The 20512-nt window shown below is 36.0% G+C and overlaps 1 protein-coding gene across 4 annotated transcripts in view; it reads right to left on the bottom strand.

The window, feature by feature from the left end:
• The window catches only part of LOC148940059 (popeye domain-containing protein 1-A-like), a 99132-nt gene that overhangs the window by 10978 nt on the left and 67642 nt on the right, over positions 1 to 20512 (bottom strand). For 2 of the 4 annotated variants that reach the window (XR_016143452.1, XR_016143453.1), the window contains exons 4-5: positions 7565 to 7705; positions 2041 to 2080 (exon numbers count right to left, since the gene is read on the bottom strand). Coding sequence is in view for 2 of the 4 variants with exons in the window: in XM_089105921.1 (XP_088962047.1) it covers positions 7565 to 7705 (141 nt within the window). In the remaining 2 variants the exon portion in view is untranslated. The remainder of the gene's footprint in view (positions 1 to 2040; positions 2081 to 7564; positions 7706 to 20512) is intronic. The other 2 variants (XM_089105921.1, XM_089105920.1) reach the window with 1 other exon arrangement.

Raw genomic sequence — 20512 nt, forward strand, 5'->3', positions numbered from 1 at the left:
TTATTTTGCCAGGAACACCTAAAATTCTAATAAGTGTTCCTCTGGGGTTTAGAAAGTGCCCACAGCCCGCCCCAGGGGTGGGAGCAATAACCCATAATTATATAAACTACCCATTATTCACAGATATGTTTTATTACAAAAGGCGACAACGTTTGGTCTTAGTCATCTGATAAATTCGGCTTAAGTATTGTTATCTAGGCCAAGATTCCCAGATTTTTCCAAGGGTATGCTCTGACGCATACTAAGTACACTCAAAATCTCCCATCGCATACCCCAGGGTATATTACGCGTATCTGAGTGAATCAAAGGGCGCTATGTCTACTTGAGTTTTCAAGCTATCTGCAATGTCTTGGGAAATGCTTAAGGGATTGAGCTCAAATATTCAGGAAGCGTTGGCAAGAAAATTTCAACTCAGGGGAGGGGCAAGGGAGATCGGAAGGTACTATGTATATCCAAGTAATCAGAATTTAGTTTTCGATGCCTCTATCAATGTTCGTGACAATATGCAGATTAAATGGACTAGAAGGACCTTATTTTCTTAAGACTTTTTAAAATTTAGTCTAGCCAATCACCTTCTGCGATATATCTAGCTGATTTTCTGCTTTCTAAAAGATTTAGGAAAAAAATTCTAAGCTAAAAATTTGTAGAGTCTCTAATCTGCGGAACACAATCTAGTATAAAACTGCATTATCGTTTACCAAAACTCTACCTTGGAGCAGTAAAGCCTTATTCTGAAATTACACTATTTTAAAGAACTTGTTATGACTTTTGCAAAGTAAAATAACGAGAAATTATTATTTTTATCCTTGACAAAAATTAACATAATGCCTCACCAAAACTATGGATTTTGCTCTGAAGCTTCCTCCGCACCCAACAATTTGATCTGGAATTTTCTATCCTACCAAACAGATATCAGGCATCAGAATACTTTAAAAAAATCAAATTCAAACTACAAGAATACAAAGACAAATGAGTTTTAACAGAAATACACAAATGACAAACATTTTCTACAAAAGAATATTAGGTATAAGTTACTCAAGAATACAATTCTCAAGAAAATTAAACAATAAAACAAGCATGTAGGGTAAATAAAAGACAAATATAAAGAACAAATCGATAATTAAGAAGTTTTATCCTGACAACCATCCTGAAGTTGGAAGTTTTAACTCGAAATAACTTACTAAACTGTGTTCTAGGGATGCAAAAGTACTACAATACTGAATTTTCGGGAAAAATAAAATGTCTAAAAAATATCTCGATGCAGCTTCGTAAATCTTTGGAATATTTGGGCTATAGTATTATATTTATTTTATAAGAGAATTTTGCTCGTTTCCCCAAACATGTCTCAGAAGTTCTTTACTTGTTCGAAACCAACATTACAAGGGAAATTATGTTATGTACAAATAACTTATTGATGGAAGTTTTTAATTGATAGATAATACTATCGTTTCAAGCTGCTGCCTAAACAATCCTGTTTTTTCTTACTTCTGCTTTGCGATTTCCCAACAGATGTCATACATTCTGTAAGGTCTAATTCCGAAATCTCATCCCAGTCTAAGTCCGTGGCTTCCTCCTTTTCTTCCATCCCCTCTGGGCTGTTCCCATATGCGAACACTAGTGTTAAGGTCATGACGAATCCTAATATCACCCCCAGAGCACCTAAGCAACTGTTTCATGACACTCATACAAAGTGGGTTCGAACCACTTAGTTTCAAAAGAATAGTATTTGACACCACATCTTTATGCTGCTTTCTAAAAATTAAATAGTTAATCTGAAAAAGCCAATTCTAAAATTGTAATTTTTTGGAGGGCAGGTCAATTCATGTTACAGCGGGGATAATTCTTCTAATACAAATTTCAAAACCGCCAGTAAATCTGATGAATACTTAAATAAAAAAACTGGTTTAATTTTCACTTTTGTCTTAGAAAATAGTGAAATAATAGGGGGACAGGACAATGAAGAAGCTACGAAAGCCTGGTTCAAATATATCATGCACAGTGCTCTGGCAAAAGTGCACGCAACATGTTAAAAATATTTACTCAGGTTGCCAGGAATATCCAAATCGGAATCAGCAGGGATCTGAAAGTGGAAATTGAATCATGAGCGGAAATATTTCTTACAGCCCAACCGCTGCCAACTAGCATTTAGTCTACGACACAAGATAAAAAGAGGAAACAGAGAAATTCCTCAGCTAGTGTACAAAAGAAGGATGCAATAATTTATGCAACAGTCCTCGAACATCCTCAGCGCAGAAAAAATAATAAATAGAAAGCGGAAACAAAAGACGATGAGAGAGAGAGAGAGAGAAAACAGACCTAAGCAAAAGTGGAACTGAAAAAGAAAAATAAAAGAATAAATTTAACATTACGCTAAACTCAAACGCACGACTTTCAAATAGTTCGTGGCAACGAACTGTAAATAAGGAGCGATGCGGCTCAACAGTAACCGAAACTCTAAAAAACGGAATTTTGATACCGATAGATATATTAAAAGAATCGGCTTATTATTTTGGTTCCAAACATACAAGTTTCATTAAGTTTTACACATCAAAGGCTACGAGCCTGAGAAAATTTGGATGATTTTCCAAAAATGTGGGAAACACCCCCCCCCCCTCCAAAAAAAGGCGAAGAATCTTAATGAAAATCCCACCATCAGATTTAGCGTATCAGAGAGCCTTATTTCAGATGCTTCGACCTCTTATCTGCAAAAATGTGGAATTTTCCATTCTTTTGGCGGAAGAAAGATAACAGATGCGTGTTTAATTATTTATTTTTGTTTGTCTGTTTGGTTTTCCCAGGGGTGATCGTATCGACCCAATGGTCCTAGAATATCGGAAGAGGCCTCATTCTAATGAAAATTAAAAGCTCTAGTGCCTTTTTTTAAGTTACAGAAATATTGGAGAGCAACTAAGCCCCTCCTTCACCCCTTTTTCCCTAAAATCGTTCGATCAAAATTTTGAGATAGCCACTTTGTTCATCATAGTTGAAAGGCCTAACTATGCCTTTGGATACAGCATCACCCTCCCCTCCCCCAAAGACCCAGGGGAAACGTCCTTAAGGTATAAAATTTACCCATTGTTTACGCATAGTATTTGTTATTGGGAAATATGCATACATTTTAGGATGGGAGGGGGACGAGTTTTCTGCTGGGGGTGAATTTGTCAGGGTAAATTTTACACTGGGGGAATTTGCCGGAATTCCTATACAGAATTCTTTTTACATGTTTTGCTTTCTCTTTTTCATTCTCTTTTTCTTTCTCATTTTACCCGTGGAGCTGTTAAGGTTAATTATCCTGGGTAAATTTCCACCGGGATTGAATTGTCTGGAGGATATATCCGTGGAGGGAGGGTTTTCTCTGTGGAGGTGGGGCAAGATTTTGTGGCATTATTTAAAAAACTATCAGAAATTTGATAAGAAAAAACCAGTTTTTTCAACTGAAAGTAAGGAGCAACATTAAAACTTTAAACGAACAGAAACTATTACATAGGACCTATATGAAGAGGGTTACCCCCTCCTCAACACCTCGCTCTTTACGCTACAGTTTGAATTTTGACCCAATTCTTTAAGAACGGCTCCTGAAACACAACGGTCGTTCAATTAGAACAACAAGAAGCTTTTATAAAAGTACTAAGAAACTGTAGCGTAAAGAGCGAGGTGCTGAGGAGGGGGCAACCCCCTTCATATACGTAATATTTTCTGTTCATTTTAAATTTAATGTTGCTCCTTATTTTCAGTTGAAAAAAACTTGTTTTTTGTAATTAATATCACTAAGAATGGGTCATTAAACGATAAAAGGCACAATCTGCAAAAGAACTGGTGTGCGTGTTGTGTGACGGCTGTCGTACTCTAATTATTACAGAAGACCATCTGATAACTTTTCTTTGTCAGAGTACTTTTCCTGGACCTTGGTCCAAAAATGTATTACTGTTTTCTTTATATTACAAAAAATGTGAAAACTACAACTGAAAACCTTTCAGGATTTGGCAACAACAAAACTGGCAATAATTCAGGTTCATCCCGGGAATACAAAATCTTTAAGAAAAGAAGATGCCTCCCAAACCTTATTTAACCAAAACATTCTAGTCCTGAAGTAAGTTTTTACTTCTTTTCTACTGATCATACTACTAGTCGCACTACTTTTAAAAAGCAAAGTTAAGATGCCCGTTTTTCAGGGGCGCCCTCAAGGAGAAGAAAAGTACAGAATATAGTACAAATGTACTGCAGATGGTAAAACTGCATCAAAGGCATAAAAGATGCGCTAACGACAGTTATTGTAGGAAGTCTTTACCAAAATGTTTGCTACCTTTTCTAGTCATTGCCTAAGAAATTTTCTCATTTTCGGCTCTTACATACCTATTTAATTAATACTCGACTTTTTTTTATTGGAACATTAATCCAGATTTGCCCTTGAAAAATTGTATCAAAGAAAAACTTGCCTAAATGAATACAATTATTAGAGATTCAGGATTATTTTACACAATTCAGCTAATTTTTACATCTGCCAGTAACGCATCGTGTCGAAATTAACACTTGAAGAGTCGAGCAAGTTTCAAACTTTCTTTACGTTGTACGTTCTTCGCAACCTAATCGGCTCGATATCTACCCTTATAATTTTTAAGGGCCTGTAATCTTAGAGAAATTGGTTATAACAAATCCTTTAACTGAGTTATTAAAATTAAATATATTTAAGATGTATAACCCACTAACAAGCCTGTGTAGAATATCCCACTAACAAGTTCAGTAGGTAGAATATCAGACCTTGGGCCTCCTAATCGAGGGTTCAAGCTTGACGCAAGGCGATATTCCGGCGGAAAAAAGTAAAACATTGACAATATATTCCTTGTTAAGTAAAAGCTGCATTTCTGAAGTAGAAATTCATATAATATATTTTACTCGATGAGATGAATAAAAAATATGATTGATGGGGAGGAAAGCTCTTTTTTCTTAGTAAAAGAGCATTTCCAAAATTACACATCTGATAAGCCATTCTTGCTTTGCATAAATGCTGGGGGGTCGATTTGAAAATTTCAATGACAGTCTATTTTTCTTGGGAGGGGGGAGGGTGAGGAAGTGACTTCAAATTTTGCATTAGGAGTGAGGCAATGCAGTCTTTACCCGGTCCTTGCTAAAGAGTTTATTATACGGTTCTTCTTTTATATGGCTGCCGGTTGACAGGCTTTGCTACTAGTTTCAATACAATTGCCTATGGACGGATCAAAAAAGAAGAAGTGTTTTACACCAAAATCAAACCCATTCAATGATCGTGGAATAGAGATTGTTACCGTAGATGTTATGTAAGTATTCTTAATTCTCTGTTACGGGGAGATTCCGGTAATTAAACCTGGATAAGAAAATTTACATAGCCTGACTGTCCTGGTGCTTTGGATACTTCATCCAAAATTATGAGGGGCTGGTTACCATAAGAATAGTTTGGCCTTAAACATTAAATATTAACAAAGTAGATAAAGGTCGAATTCAGGGTTTCAACTTCCGTCACAGGAACTTGAAAAAATAAATAAATGCACCTTGAAATCTGTTGTAGATATAGTTATATTCTACAAAAACAAACAGTAGCTTGGAAACCCGAAGCCGTATGAAATAAATTGATTAATGGCAGTGTAAAACTTCAAACTGGATTTATGTTATATTAAAACGGATAAAAAAATGTGCAATTGCTCTAGTTTATAATAACCAGAGTACCATCCATTTTCCATCAGTCATTGACTTATTGCTCTGTTGCCCTTCTTCATTTGAATAAGAGTTATTTAACTATCCAGATGAGCTTGTGGCCCCTCTGAAACGATTTACAATTTTGAGAGATTTTGTGCATATAAAACCTTTTACTTAGTTTACATCTCCCCCCATGCGTTAAAACAAGCTGCTACTTGAGAAGTGAGATCTCTGCTATGCCTTTCGTTTTGATGTCTTGTTGGCCTTGATCCATTATTTTAATAGCTCGTAACACATATTTCATTATGCAAATGATAATGAGATAAATTAAGTCGTTGTTTAGAAACAGAATCCAGACTTCCTACAAAATCTTAAGCGATAGAAGTTAAAGACCGGAAATTAATGACTGTTTAATACTTAGTTAACGACACACAAAGAACATAAAAGATTTCTTAAGGACAAGATTCAAAGAGCTATCAAGACAGCCGAAGCAATCTTAGAACTTTAAAAAAAAGTCATCATCCTAATGTTTTAAAATACGTTTATTTTGTCAACCATACATGAAAGTTTTTGGACTCTTAGAAGTATGCTCTTTACGAGGCGTCTATCTTAAATGAACTTTTCCAAACACTCACACACAAAGAGAAGAAAAAAAATGCTATCAAGACTTCCCATAAGAAGGAAATTTACTTGCTAATTAAGAAGAAATTGATAATTAAGAAGAAATTTTAGATGCATGTTTGTGCCGTTTTAAGCTTCTAATTTCAGAAGTGCTTACAACACAAGTGGTTCTAAACAGTAAAAAAAGGTAAGGAATACGGCATTGGACTTTACAGTCCCTACCGGCGGTGCTGATCTCCGTTTCTTGGCCCTTCATCCAGGAAGTGCAATGGGGGATTGGGGTCCAGCCATCCTGTACCTTCACACACCCTTCCTGTTTACCTTCCCCAGATTTCTCCTTCCCTAGATTCAGAGCTGGGTTGACTCTGGCTGAGCTTACAGAATCACACCACTGACTCTCGTCCCAAACCAAATAATTGGGTACACTAGGATTCGAACCGTCGCCCTCTCGGAGAAAGAATCCTAAATCCAGCGCACCAATCCACTCGGCACTGTTCTAAACAGTGGATTTTGTAAACAATTTTTGTCTAGAATATCATACTTACTTTTTTTATTCCTTTAAAATTCAGTATTTCAGGAACTTAAGTCGTAGTTGATTAGAATTAATTAGGATTTTACAGTAGAACTCATTGGAGAAAAAATTAGACACAAGCGTTATATGTTTATCCACTACCCTATAATATGTCGGATCCCGGAGCGGTGGGTGGATGGGCTGAAATATATGTTCCTTCTGTTTCACTACTAAGTATAGTCAAGGCCAGGGGTTAAATTTAAATCCTTTTTTAAACTAGAACTTTTATTTTGACAGATCTAGGTATCATAGGGTATTTAAGTCCCATAGTCCAGTCATTTTGATAATTTTCTGGCTGTTTGAACTACTTAGTATTTTGTATTTCATCTTTTGTCTACAGTCTTGCACCGTTATTGGTGATTTACCGTGGTAATTCTGTTATAATAGCTAAAAGAGCAGCACACTTCAATTTAACTTACTAATGAAGAAGAAATCAACAAAATACACCGCAAAAGCTAACATGCTAGAATTAGATATTTCTAAATAACCAGGCGCAAAGATCGACCTAATTTTTTGGATGATCTGGATAATCTGGGGAAGACTGAAGTTTCAGATTTAAAAAAAGAAAGAAAAACATACGTTAACCGGACTTAATTTTCGATTCAAGTTCAGATTAGGTTTGTGGCCAAAAGTTGCAAGCAAGTTCAGCTATAAAAGCTATTGCCCTTAGCGTAAACTCAATAAATACAGTATTTAATTTACCTGAGTAAGTTTCTTTACAACATCTCGTCCAAGAACATGATCAAATACAGCATTTAAGAAAGGGTCAGACATTAAGGTCAGTCGTAATTTGTCTCTCTGCCAAACCAAAACGCGGCAATCCTCCAACGCCGTAATCGTGACCTAAAAATTGAATACCAATAGTTTACTAGTGTATTTGGCAAATGTCATATAGTCTTCAAGATACTTTCATTCCAATCTAGAGTGTGGGTGGGCAACTCATTTTCTGAAAAGCGAAACCCACTATCTTGCCGACGAGCACTGAAAGACGCGAAAAAGATCGAAGTTCAGATATATTTCGTGCGACGGTCTTAAACAGACAATAGAACTATAGAAGTACCAAAATAAAAAAAAATGAAAAAATATGTGTGTAAAAGTTACTGTTTTTCAAATTTAGTAACTTCCACGGAAAGTTTTAAAAATTACTTTATTCTTGAACTACATTTATAGGCCACTTTTACCCGAGGGTTCATGTGTACGGGAGCTCAGTTGCACGGGGGTTTAGTTGCACAGGGGTTCAGTTGCTCGGGGTTCAGTTGCAATGGGACCGTTATGCACCATTGAATAGTTGCATACCAACTATTCAGGGATGATCAGTCGATCTTCTTGTGGAGGGAGGGGTGTTTCTGGTCCTCAGACATTGCATTTTTAAAGCCTGAAGTTCAGAATTTTTCGTAAGAAGTTCTTTGAATCAATGCAATGGACGCGGGAGGGGATGACCACCTAACTTTCCTTCATTTGCAAGAACATCAAACAGTTCTTGGTAACGAACTGTAAGTAAGGAGCGACCCGGCTCAATAGTAACCGAAACTCTAAAAACCGGAATTTTGATACCCATAGATACATCAATAAAATCAAATTTTTATGCTGATTTCAAATATATAAGTTTCATAAAGTTTAGTTTTAACTATCAAAAGTTACGCGCCAGAGAAAATTTGCCTTATTTTCGAAAAATGGGGGAAACACCCCCAAAAAGTCATAGAACTTTAATGAAAATCACACCATCGGATTCAGCGTCTCAGAAAACCCTAGTGCAGAAGTTTCAAGCTCCTATCTGCAGAAATGTGGAATTTTGAATTTTTTTGTCAGAATAAAGATCACGAATGCGTGTTTATTTATTTTTTTTTTTCCCAGGGGTGATCGTATCGATCCAGTAGTCCTAGAATATCGTAAGAGGGCTCAATTGAACGGAAATTAAAAGTTCTAGTGCCCTTTTTAAGTGACGAAAAAAACTGGAAGGCAACTTGGGCCCCTCCCACGCTCATTTTTTTCCCCAAAGTGACCCAATCGAAATTTTGAGATAGCCATTTTGTTCAGCATAGTCGAAAATCTAACAAATATGTCTTTGAGGATGACTTAATCCCCCACATTTCCCGGGGGAAGGGCTGGAAGTTATGAACTTTGCCCATTGTTTACATATAGTATTGGTTAATGGGAAGTATAAGGACGTTTCAGGAGGGATTTTTTTCTGAGGGGGGAGGGGGGGTCGGAGCAAGGGGTTACGGGTGAGGATCCTTCCATGGAGGATGTTTCCTTTGGGGAAGGGACATTTCTATGAAGGGGGTGCCGGATTTCCAGCATTATTTATAAAACGATCAGAAATTAAATAAAAAAAAACTAGTTTTTTCAACTGAAAGTGAGGAGCAACAATAAAACTTAAAACAAACATAAATTATTACGTATATAAGGGGGTTCACCTCCTAGTCAATACCTCGCCCTTTTCGCTAAAGTTTTTTTTAGTACTTTCAAAAGAGCTAACTATTCTAATTAACCGGCCTTTGTAATTCAGGAGTCTGTGATTCGAAAAAAACTCGAACTTTAGCGTAAAGAGCAAGGTATCGACTAGGGGATAAACTTTCTAATATATGAAATAAAACATACGAATATAGAAGTTCGTTAGGTAAGTTAATTCGTAAGTTACGTGAGAACAAAATTTCGAGAAAGCCATTTAGCCAAAAAAGTAAAATTAATATGCAAATTTCGTTTTAGTTATTCATGTATAGTGAGCCAAAATCAAAGCTGCATTAATTCAAAAACGTTCAGCAACCAAATAAAAAAAACAATTTTTTTTTAACTGAAAGTAAGGAGCGACATTAAAACTTAAAACGAACAGAAATTATTCCGCATATGAACGGGTCTGTCCCCTCCTCGATACCTCTCTCTTTACGCTAAAGTTTGAATCTGTCACCCAACTTTATTTTGTAAAACAATAAAAAACTTTAGCGTAAAGAGCGTGGTATAGAGGAGGGGACAGCCTCTTTCATATATGGAACAATTTCTGTTCGTTTTAAGTTTTAATGTCGCTCCTTACTTTCAGTTAAAAAAATTGTTTTTTTTATTTAATATTTAGAAGTGTGCACCATGGATCCTAGTAGCTTCTGTTTCATTGCAGAGTATTCTAATACAGTTTATGATTGTCAACAATGCTTTTTCGAAAAAGTGAAACTATATTGTCAATACAAATCTGGCTGTAAGAACTGCATGTAATTACAAAATGCGTTTGCAATAAGGGAGGGGGGCTAGTCTTTGGGCCTGGTTCTACCAGAAATCTGAAGATTTAAATGATTACCCAAATAATTTTCTTTATCTTTTATAAGCTTTGCTTACTTTTGCTTTCCATAAATTTAAAAAGATTACTTTACAACCCGTTCTACGGGTTTTCCCCATGGTGTGCCTAGAAAAAGCATGTTACATCATATCTGAGTATTTGTAAACTTCACTAGTTCCTACCAGGGATGCTCGTTTCGTTAAAGCTACGGAAGGAACTAAGTGAATAATACAGCCCACCCCCTTCTCGTGAAAAATGTCTTGTTCCAAAACTTTACTAGGCTACAACTACCTACTTGATAGCCACGAAGGTGTTCGTATACCCTTATACCTTCAATGGTGTTAACCACGTCCCATTTGTTTGATCTTTTTTGTTTTCTGTGTAATGTCAATGGTATATTTTTTGTCTCTGCTAATCAATGTAATGTCTTTTACAGGATTAAAAACATACTGTTTTGAATATTTTATGAAATACCTCCCAAATGTAAAACATACTTTATAGATTTGTCTTTCGATCACTTCGTACGAAATATCTTTATCTAAATTGGAAAATATAAGTTTTTTTTATTTTTTGCTTCCTTTTGTATGATCGCGTGAGACAACTAAATGGTTACACCATATTCTACAAGTTTCGTTCTTATTTATAATTATAAGCTGTAAATACAAAAGGACTTCTGCTCATCTAATTTCAGTAGACTTTTCGATTTTGCCTAGACAACTCTTGATTTTTCAGAACATTCAAATCCCAAATATATTTTAAATTTTCTAAACATAAGTCTTAAGTTTAGAAAACATAACCTAAACTTAAGTTATATTTTAAGTTTGGGGCGCGTTTCCTGGCATTGTTTGAAATAAACGTAAGGCACTTGATAAATGGATAATAGCCAGCTGTCCAGTACATAGCATGGTATCTACTTCTTTTACGGTTCCAGCTGAAAAAAATCCAGGCGCCACGTACATTATCTTGAAGCATAAATCCAAGATCAAGCTTTGGGCCTCTTCATGGAGAAAACATTTTAGTCTGTTAACGACGCCAAATTCCAGAATCACAGACACATTCCAGTGCACCTTACAATACTGGCAAATATTTCTCAAATCATTGTTTGACCGAAAACAGTGCCTCAACTTCACAGCAAAAACTCCTCCAAAGCTTTGCAATGAGGAAACAAGATTTTCGCAACGTTTAAGAAGCTTTGCCTTTGGTTTAAAAACTTATTATTTATTGTCGCTTCACTTACGGTAAAACTAAATCTTTATTTAAAATGAAAAATATCTTATATGTGTCGCGCCATGATTTATCCAAGACCGTCTCAGCCAGGCCAACAAAATAATGTATCCACATCTGTAGTCAGTGAAAACGAAAAGTTTAAAAAAGTACTTTTCAGTAAGAAAATTTGTATTGTGCAAATTTTGAGAGCAAAATTTTCAAAATGTGAAATCATGTTTGACAACAAAGATAAAAAGATTAAATAAATTTGCACAATACGAATGATATGCCCAACCCCTGTGAAGTTTCCCCCCAAACTATTCCCTCCTCAGCAAAATTCTCCTCGTGGACAATTCCGCCCTGCGGACGATATAACATTCTTGTTCCTTTTGTGTTGATTTTGATTTTTCAGTAAAGTGTCCAAACATAGGACACTTTATCATAGGGAATATCTTCCAAACATAGGAAAATATCTTCAGTAAGTTTATTTGCAAGGGTTTGACTGATATGTGTTGCATATACCGCGAAGCAGTACTATTTGTTAGTTTTAAGATTAAACTTTACTCTTTACTTACATCAGAATCTTTGTTTTATACCAAAATTAACTAAGAAAAAAGTTCAAACTCTTTTCTTAATTAATCGTCAAGACTCTTTTTACTATAATAGACTCTTTGCCTTTCATCTTTGGCTCTTCTTATTTGGCGATTAAACAGCTCTTTATTGCTATTTAATAGCTATAGATTACTATATTACTTGAGACTATAGTTCTAGATTACTAGATTACTCAAATAGCTGTAGATTACTATGTAATAGCTCTGGATTACTAGGATTTCATGGAAGATTTTTTCGTGGGGGCAGAATTTTCCAGGGATTGTGGAGAAGTATTTCCTGGGATTGTTTGAAAACCGATCAGGAATTAAATAAGAAAAACAGGTTTTTCCAAATGAAAGTAGGGAGCAACACTAAAACTTAAAACGAATAGAAATTATTCCGAATATCCTCGCTCCTTACGCTAAAGTTCCTCTCTATAATCCCAATTCTTTAAGATTGATTTCTGAAACACAAGGATCGTTTAATTAGATTACGAAGCTTTTTGAAGTAATAAGAAACCTTAGCGTGAAGAGTGATGGATTGAGGAGGAGTCAGTCTCCCTGACATACAATTAATGTCTCTTTGTTTTAAGTATTAATTCTGCTCCTTACTTTCGGTTGAAAGAACTTGTTTGTTTTATATTCAACAAAGAAAAGTGTTTACTAGGAATCTCGGCTACTTTTATCACAATCTTGGCTCCATTTTTTGCATTCTTCGTGATATTTTATGAAATTCTGAGTGGCAATTCCTGCTTTCTCGGCGATATTTTTGTAAATCTTGGCACAACATTTTTTTGCTTGCAATACGCTACTACACACTACGCTACTTTTCTTGCAATCTTAGCTACAAGCTGTGCAATCTCGAGTGGAAGATTTTGACCTCGGTAACATTGCAGTATTACTGAGGAACCCTTTTCTTATGAAAATTTGGGCTCTAGAAATATTTCGAAATTACCAAATTCGTATAATCAAAATTAAATTTTTACAACTAAGCATAATTTATTAATATGTTCTTGTTTAAAGAATGGAGTTTGAGAAATCGTATCCTTAAATAAAGCACCGAGAATTTCGCGTCAGCCAAAAAAATCTTGCTAACAAAAGCAGAAATTTTGGTTACATTTTCTCAGCTCTTTTTGTACAATTTTGACCCAAAAAATATATAAAAAGAAAAAAATGTATTTCGTAGATGCTGTGGGAGGCCCAATGTCAATGTTATACTTGAAAAATTTATAATACTTAACTCTTTAGCAGAAACTCTTTAGCAAAACTACAGAAAACAAATGAGCTAAGATACACTGTTTGAATTTGAGTGCTACCATTTTGTATAACTCAGACGCTGGCCGGAATACAAGAAGTGCATACTAATAATGCGAATCCCTACAGATCCTTGGAGGTTCTTTTATGGTATAAACCTTTTACATTCTTATGTGAGAGCTCAACCCCTCCCCAACCCATTTCAAGGGGCAAACTTTTCGGGTTGGCTCTTGCCGCTGAGCGACACACTCTTCCCTCAGTTGGTACTTAAACCGGATTTTCTCAGTTTCATTTATATGATAAAACCTTTTAATCTTAACCAGTATAAGGGTAAAACCTTAAATTATAAACTAAATTGTTGATTTCATCGGTAATCTACGGATTTAAACGTACTTACTTATATGGTGTAGATTTTGTGAGGGGTAACTCATCAATTCACTCAGGGAAACAAATAAAAATAAAAATACAATGTTTGGGCCTACACCAGGATAATATAAATGGTGCGAATGATACATTTTGAAGACGAAAAAAAAAATATTTTCCAGTTTTCAAAATGTGTTTAATAACAAAGAAGGTCTGTTGAGGAGTTTTGAGACATGGGATACGACGTTATCGTCAAAACATCAGTGTTTAAAAATTTCCGTTCTCAAGCCAGCCGAGACTTTTCAAGTCATGGGACATTACAAATGCAACTGAAAAGAAATTATTCCGTATACGGTAGAGACTGCCACCTCCTCAAACTCTCGCTCTTTACACTCGTTTGCACATGTCTTGCGATCAAATATGCTTTCATCATAACATTATAAAACTTGATATTGGCGTACTTGAAATATATAAAATGATAGATAAGGTCATCTTTTCCGTCGTTTTCAAGTTGAGTTGAAAAACAGAACTAATTTTATGAGGATGTCTTCCATGGACGCTTGCAGAATATCCAGGGGCAATGCCACCCGGAATCACGAAGGCATTAAAAAAATTATTAACAGGAAAACGAGAAATATTTTCCTTTAAGTGTCTGTGAAAACAAAGCTTTCGGTCCCCCCCCATCCGCCGGTATATTTCATGGCGTCATTCATGATGCATCTACCCCAACTCTCGACCTTTTGTGCCGGTAAGCACGTGAATGTAATATGTTATGTTTGAAAGAAAAAAAAAACAAAAAAAAAAACACCCATATTGGCTTATTAAAAGAAAAACAAAAAATTCGCAACACTCATATTACAGGCTGAATTAAAAAAGCAATATTCCCAGGAATGAAGGGAGACTAAAGATTTATTTCTACCCCCCCCCCCCAAAAAAAAATTCATTAAACATTTATCTGAAGGCTGACAGAGAGTTAAAGATTTTGGGCATAAAAACGCACTTTCTGAGCCTTCAGGTGCACACACCAACCCCACCTGCACCATGATCCCCCATCCCTTCTCCAGAACAGCTTTTTTGGCCCTTTATAAATTCATAAATTTGGCCCCTGAAAATTCTCCATAACAGAATTTTCAATAGATAGCTTTTTGACTCTCTTTGGAGCAAAATTTTACTTTAGTGCCGCAAAATGCAGGAAACGCCACTTTGATGTGGAACAAGCCTTTTCACTACTTAAAAAGGGCACTAGGCCTATTAACTCCCATTCAAACGAGCGTTCTCCTGATTTTCTAGGAATATTGGCTCGACACATTACTCACCGAAAAAAAAAACAAAAAAAAACAACAACAAAAAAACAAGTAAACACGCATCCTGGATCATTCTTCTCTGGTGATGCAAGATTACGCATTTGTAGATAGGGGCTTGAAACATCTGCACTACGGTTTTCTAATTAGACGGTGTAATTTTCATCGAGATCACTTGCTCTTTTGGAGATGTTTGCCCTTTTTTTTGAAAATAAGGCAAGTTCTCTCAGGCTTGTAACTTTTGAAGGGTAAATTTAAACTTGTGAGTTTTTATTATGTTTAGAGTTTGCTACCACGAACTGTTTGAAATAAAACAATCTCTAAATTTATTGATAAAATTCTAATTCTAAAAACGAAGCAAACCTAATAATCCATTGAACCAGATCCATGAATCAGATGTAGCAAGCGTAATTGAAGTGAATGGAGTTAGATAGATATGCAGAGAAGAGCCTCAAGATCTCCTCCTCCCCCTTTGTGGATAGCTCCCAATTTTTGTATAATAGCCTACAATTTTCATATAATTATATTTTATTATTTGACGAATTTGGCCCGTGAAATAATTTTCTTTGTACATGCCAGGATAGAAGATAAATATGAATCTGACAAGATATGACAGAACGCCTTTTGAATTGCGTGGCAGATAACTGCATAATTTTGACAAATGACAGTTTTTCTGAAAGCCGCTTCTGACAAACAATCTGACATTAATTGTACAGAATTCTTAATCTTTGCGTGTATGCGTGAGCCTTCTGTGTCTTCCGCACCAAAAATAAATCAAATATTCTGGAAATCTTCCCAAGAAACACTTACTTTGGTTGGATTGCTATTTGTTGTTCTGTAAAAAAAACTAACTTTCTTCAGATCGGATTGTAAATTATTTTGGAAAGTCAGTCCAATTTATATAAGTACCAGCAAATGTATAGGCCATGCAAAGTTCTAAAAATTCAGCAACAAAACCAACAATTGAAAGATATTCTTGAAAGTCAGTTCAATCCATATAAGTACGAGCTAATATAATGTCTAGGCTATACAAATTTTTAAAAATGTAGCAACAAAACCGACAATTTTATTAACCCCATTAGCAACATTAGCTCCATCGGGCATCAATGGGTTTCGAAACTTATTAAGTAAATGTTTAATTTTAGAATATACGCAGCTTGATGACATGCGGATCTTATTCACAGTTGGATCTCTATTCTAGATGAGTTGAAACTCCTCCAGCTTGGAATGCTGGCTACATCCCTGACTGAAAGATATAAATTCCACCATAAAGTGCCTTATGTGTTAATCTAGCCAGGATTGTCTCAGGCAGTTCACCAGTATTATTTGTAGTACACCCCCCCCCCTCAAATGAACAGTTGTGCAACTGAACCCCTATTAACTGATCTCCGTGTAACTGAACCTTCATGCAACAGAAACCCCGTTTAACTGAACTCCCTTGCAACTGAACCCCGTGTAACTGAGCCCCGTACAACTGAAACCCCGGGCAACTGATCCCTCGTGTAGCTGAGCAAGCGTCCAACTGAACCCCCGTACTAAGTTTTTCGGCAATCTACAAATATGACGTTCAACCTTGTTGGAATTGTTTTCTTTTTAAAGTCATAAAATAAATGCCTGTCAAAATCATTCATAAAAAAGCTCTGTTTAGTTGTCGACGGAGATAGACTCCAAGATAAGAATTTGATACAAACTCTCCAGGAACAGTTAAACACTAAATTAGATAGTTTAAAAATTGACAGTGTAGAAGATGTATGGAATAATTTTAGGAAACTAATTTGTGAAGTCGTTAATGGTGTCTTAGGGAAAAAAGTTATAAACGCAGCTAGGAATATTAGTGAAAATACTTTATGTTTAATAGAGGGGTGGAGAAAGAATTGAGATGTGAAGTCGAGGCCATGGACGAAATTGCCAGAGATACGGAAAACACCATCCAGATGGCATAATAGGAATATCTTGTACTGGTATACTAATAAATTGAGAGGGGATAGTCAATCTGGACTTGTCCCTGTTAAAGATAGGAAGGGGCCCCAAAAAGGTGAGTCGTCGTTATAGTAGCAGTGGTAGTAGTAGCTGTAGCAGTACTATCAGTATATACATATTGCATTTTGGTTAGTTCAACATACCCAGCAAAATACCTTTAAGCTACAACATAATACTCAAAGCCTATCATAAGGTAATGCTGATACACCCTTTTGCAACTGCATACAAATAGTGTTTTGATTCAGTTCAACTTCTCCATCAACATTCCTTGAAATTTAAAGTTTTAGTAGTAGCCGTAGTAGTCGTAGTAATATTAGGAATCATAGTAGTAGTATTAGTGATAAAAGCATGCACATTGTCCTTTTGGTCGATTGAGCATTCTACTCATCGTATCCTGTAAGTTTCGACTTATTACCCTAGAGTTAGACCATTTCTGGGATATCGCTGGTATGCCCTTTTAAAGACTATTAATTAAGAAACTTTTCCCACAAAATAAGTTTTTCAAAGAAAAGTAAAGAACTCCATTAAATAAAAAATGAGCAAAAGTAAAACAAAATAATCTACCAAGCGTGAAACTACCATAAATCAGCATCGATAAATAAATGAAACCCAAAACGAACAGAAATTACAATAAATAACCGAGTCAAACCTCAAAACGAGCAGAAATTAACAGGAGCAGGGCTCAAAACCCCTATGCCTTCCCAAAACCAGACCATAATTTGCACTTTACTGAAAAAAATATAAATGTTTTTACTTTTATAACTTTAATAAATCAATTAATATTAACATTTTGATTAATAAATATCAGTATATATATATTAAACTGACAATGTATATTCATTTGTATTTTTTCAGTAAAGTGCAAATTATGCTCCGGCCTTGGGAAGGCAAAGGGGTTTTGAGTCCTACTTATGTTAATTTCTGCTCGTTTTGAGTTTGACCCGGTTATTTATTGTAATTTCTGTTTGTGTTGGGTTTCATTTATCTATCGATGCTGATTTATGGTAGTTTCAGCCTTGGTAGATTATTTGATTTTATTTTTGCTCATTTTTGGTTTAATGGAGTTCTTTACTTTTCTTTGAAAAACTTATTTTGTCGAAAAAGTTTTTTTTAATTAATTCCTGTTCGTTTTATATTGACGTAAAATTTTCAAGGAAAAAGAAAATAATAGTTTAAATCTTTTCATTTTTTTTAAGATTTTATAGTTTGGCCTGCTATTTGTATGCTGGAGAAAATTGTTCAGCAATTTTTAACAACTTACACCCTTTTAAAAATCTGAACACAAATAGTAGTGTTTAATTTAGGTTCATACCTCCTCTAGTGGACCTGAAATAGAAAACTTGATACCATTCGCAAAAGAAATCTGTTAACTTTATTTGATAGCTTGGATACACTTAAGATATTTTGATTTGGTTAAATTTTAAGAGCAGAAGTAGCCCCGAAAGTTTGAACATGATACCCTCGGTTGTTCTTGGGATACTGCTGCGATGCCTTATTGGGAATTAGCATTAACACAGTGCATTTTGATTTAATCTTAAGGCAACATTTAGTATGTAAACATAATGGGCCAATGGGAGGGTGGGCGTGGGAGGGGGATTAGTTGCCCTCCAATAACTTTCAACTATTAAAAAGAGAATTAGGCCTTTTTATGTTAAATCGAATGTGCCCTTTTAGAAGTTTCTACGACAACTCCTTCGATACGAAGTGCCCTGGTCTAAAAAAAAAAAAAAAAAAAAAAATAATACACTATACCTACATCGATCTTTACTATAAAAATGTCAAGCCTTCCAATCACTTTCGACTGTTAAAAAGGGCACTAGCCCATTCAACTTCCAATCGAATAAGCCCTTTTTTAGTTTCTACGACAACGCTTTCAATAAACCCTTTATATGCCCCCAGGGCATAAATTACAACCCTTGCCCTGAGGGCTGTGAGAGGGTTGTCATCCTCAAAGACCTAATTTCCAGAACATTCAACCATGTTGAACAAAATGGCTATCTCAAAATTTTGATTGGATGTGTTTGGGGAAATGGTGGGCGTGAGAGGGGCGTTAGCTGCTCTCCAATCACTTTCAACTATTAAAAAAGGCACTAGCCCTTTCAATTTCCAATCGGATGAGCCCTTTAGAAGTTTCTACGTCAACTCTTCCTATAAAAACATCATATGCCCCAGGGCATAACTTAGAACCCTTGCTCTGAGGGCTGGGGGGGGGGGGGTTGATCCTCCAAGACATAACTTCCAGAAATTTCAACTACGTTGAAAAAAATGGCTATCTCAAACTTTTGATTGGATGTGTTTGGGGAAATGGTGGGCGTGAAAGGGGTTTAGTTGCCCTCCAATCACTTTCGACTATTAAGGCAACATTTAGTTTGTAAACATAATGGGCCAATGGTAGGGTGGGCGTGGGTGGGGGATTAGTTGCCCTCCAATAACTTTCAACTATTAAAAAGAGAATTAGGCCTTTTTATGTTAAATCGAATGAGCCCTTTTAGAAGTTTCTACGACAACTCCTTCGATACGAAGTGCCCTGGTCTAAAAAAAAAAAAATAATAATACACTATACCTACATCGATCTTTACTATAAAAATGTCAAGCCTTCCAATCACTTTCGACTGTTAAAAAGGGCACTAGCCCTTTCAACTTCCAATCGAATGAACCCTTTTTTAGTTCCTACGACAACGCTTTCTATAAACCCCTTATATGCCCCCAGGGCATAAATTACAACCCTTGCCCTGAGGGCTGTGAGAGGGTTGTCATCCTCAAAGACCTAATTTCCAGAACTTTCAACTATGTTGAACAAAAGGGCTATCTCAAAATTTTGATTGGATGTGTTTGGGGAAATGGTGGGCGTGAGAGGGGTGTTAGCTGCTCTCCAATCACTTTCAACTATTAAAAAAGGCACTAGCCCTTTCAATTTCCAATCGGATGAGCCCTTTAGAAGTTTCTACGTCAACACTTTCTATAAAAAACTTTATATGCCCCAGGGCATAACTGACAACCCTTGCTCTGAGGGATGGGGGGGGGGTTGATCCTCCAAGACATAACTTCCAGAAATTTCAACTACGTTGAAAAAAATAGCTATCTCAAACTTTTGATTGGATGTGTTTGGGGAAATGGTGGGAGTGAAAGGGGGTTAGTTGCCCTCCAATCACTTTCGACTATTCAAAAGGGCACTAGCCCTTTCAATTTGCAATCGAATGAGCAGTTTTTGTAGTTTCTACGAAAACACCTTCTACAAAAACCTTATATGCCTCCAGGGCATAACTTACAACCCTTGCCCTGAGGGCTGTGAGGGGGTTATCATCCTCAAAGACCTAATTTCCAGAACTTTCAATTATGTTTAATAAATTTGCTATCCCAAAATTTTGATTGGATGTTTTTGGGGTAACGGTTGGCATGAGATGGGCGTTAGTTGCCGCCCAACCGCTTTCAGCTATTACAAGGGGCCCTAATCCTTTGATTCTTCAACTGAATGAGCCCTTTTTTAAGTTTCTACGACAACGCTTTCTATAAGAACCTTATATGCCCCAAGGGAAAAACTTACAACCCTTGCCCTGAGGCCTGTGGGGCGAGTGTCATCCTCAAAGACATAATTTCCGGACCTTTCAACTACGTTGAACAAAATGGCTATCTCAAAAATTTAATTGGATCTGTTGGCGAAATGGTGGGCCTGAGAGGGGGATTACTT

Source organism: Artemia sp. Qi Xiang Cuo, chromosome 20, assembly GCF_049724085.1.
Source record: "Artemia sp. Qi Xiang Cuo chromosome 20, ASM4972408v1, whole genome shotgun sequence".
Lineage (NCBI taxonomy): Eukaryota > Metazoa > Arthropoda > Branchiopoda > Anostraca > Artemiidae > Artemia > Artemia sp. Qi Xiang Cuo.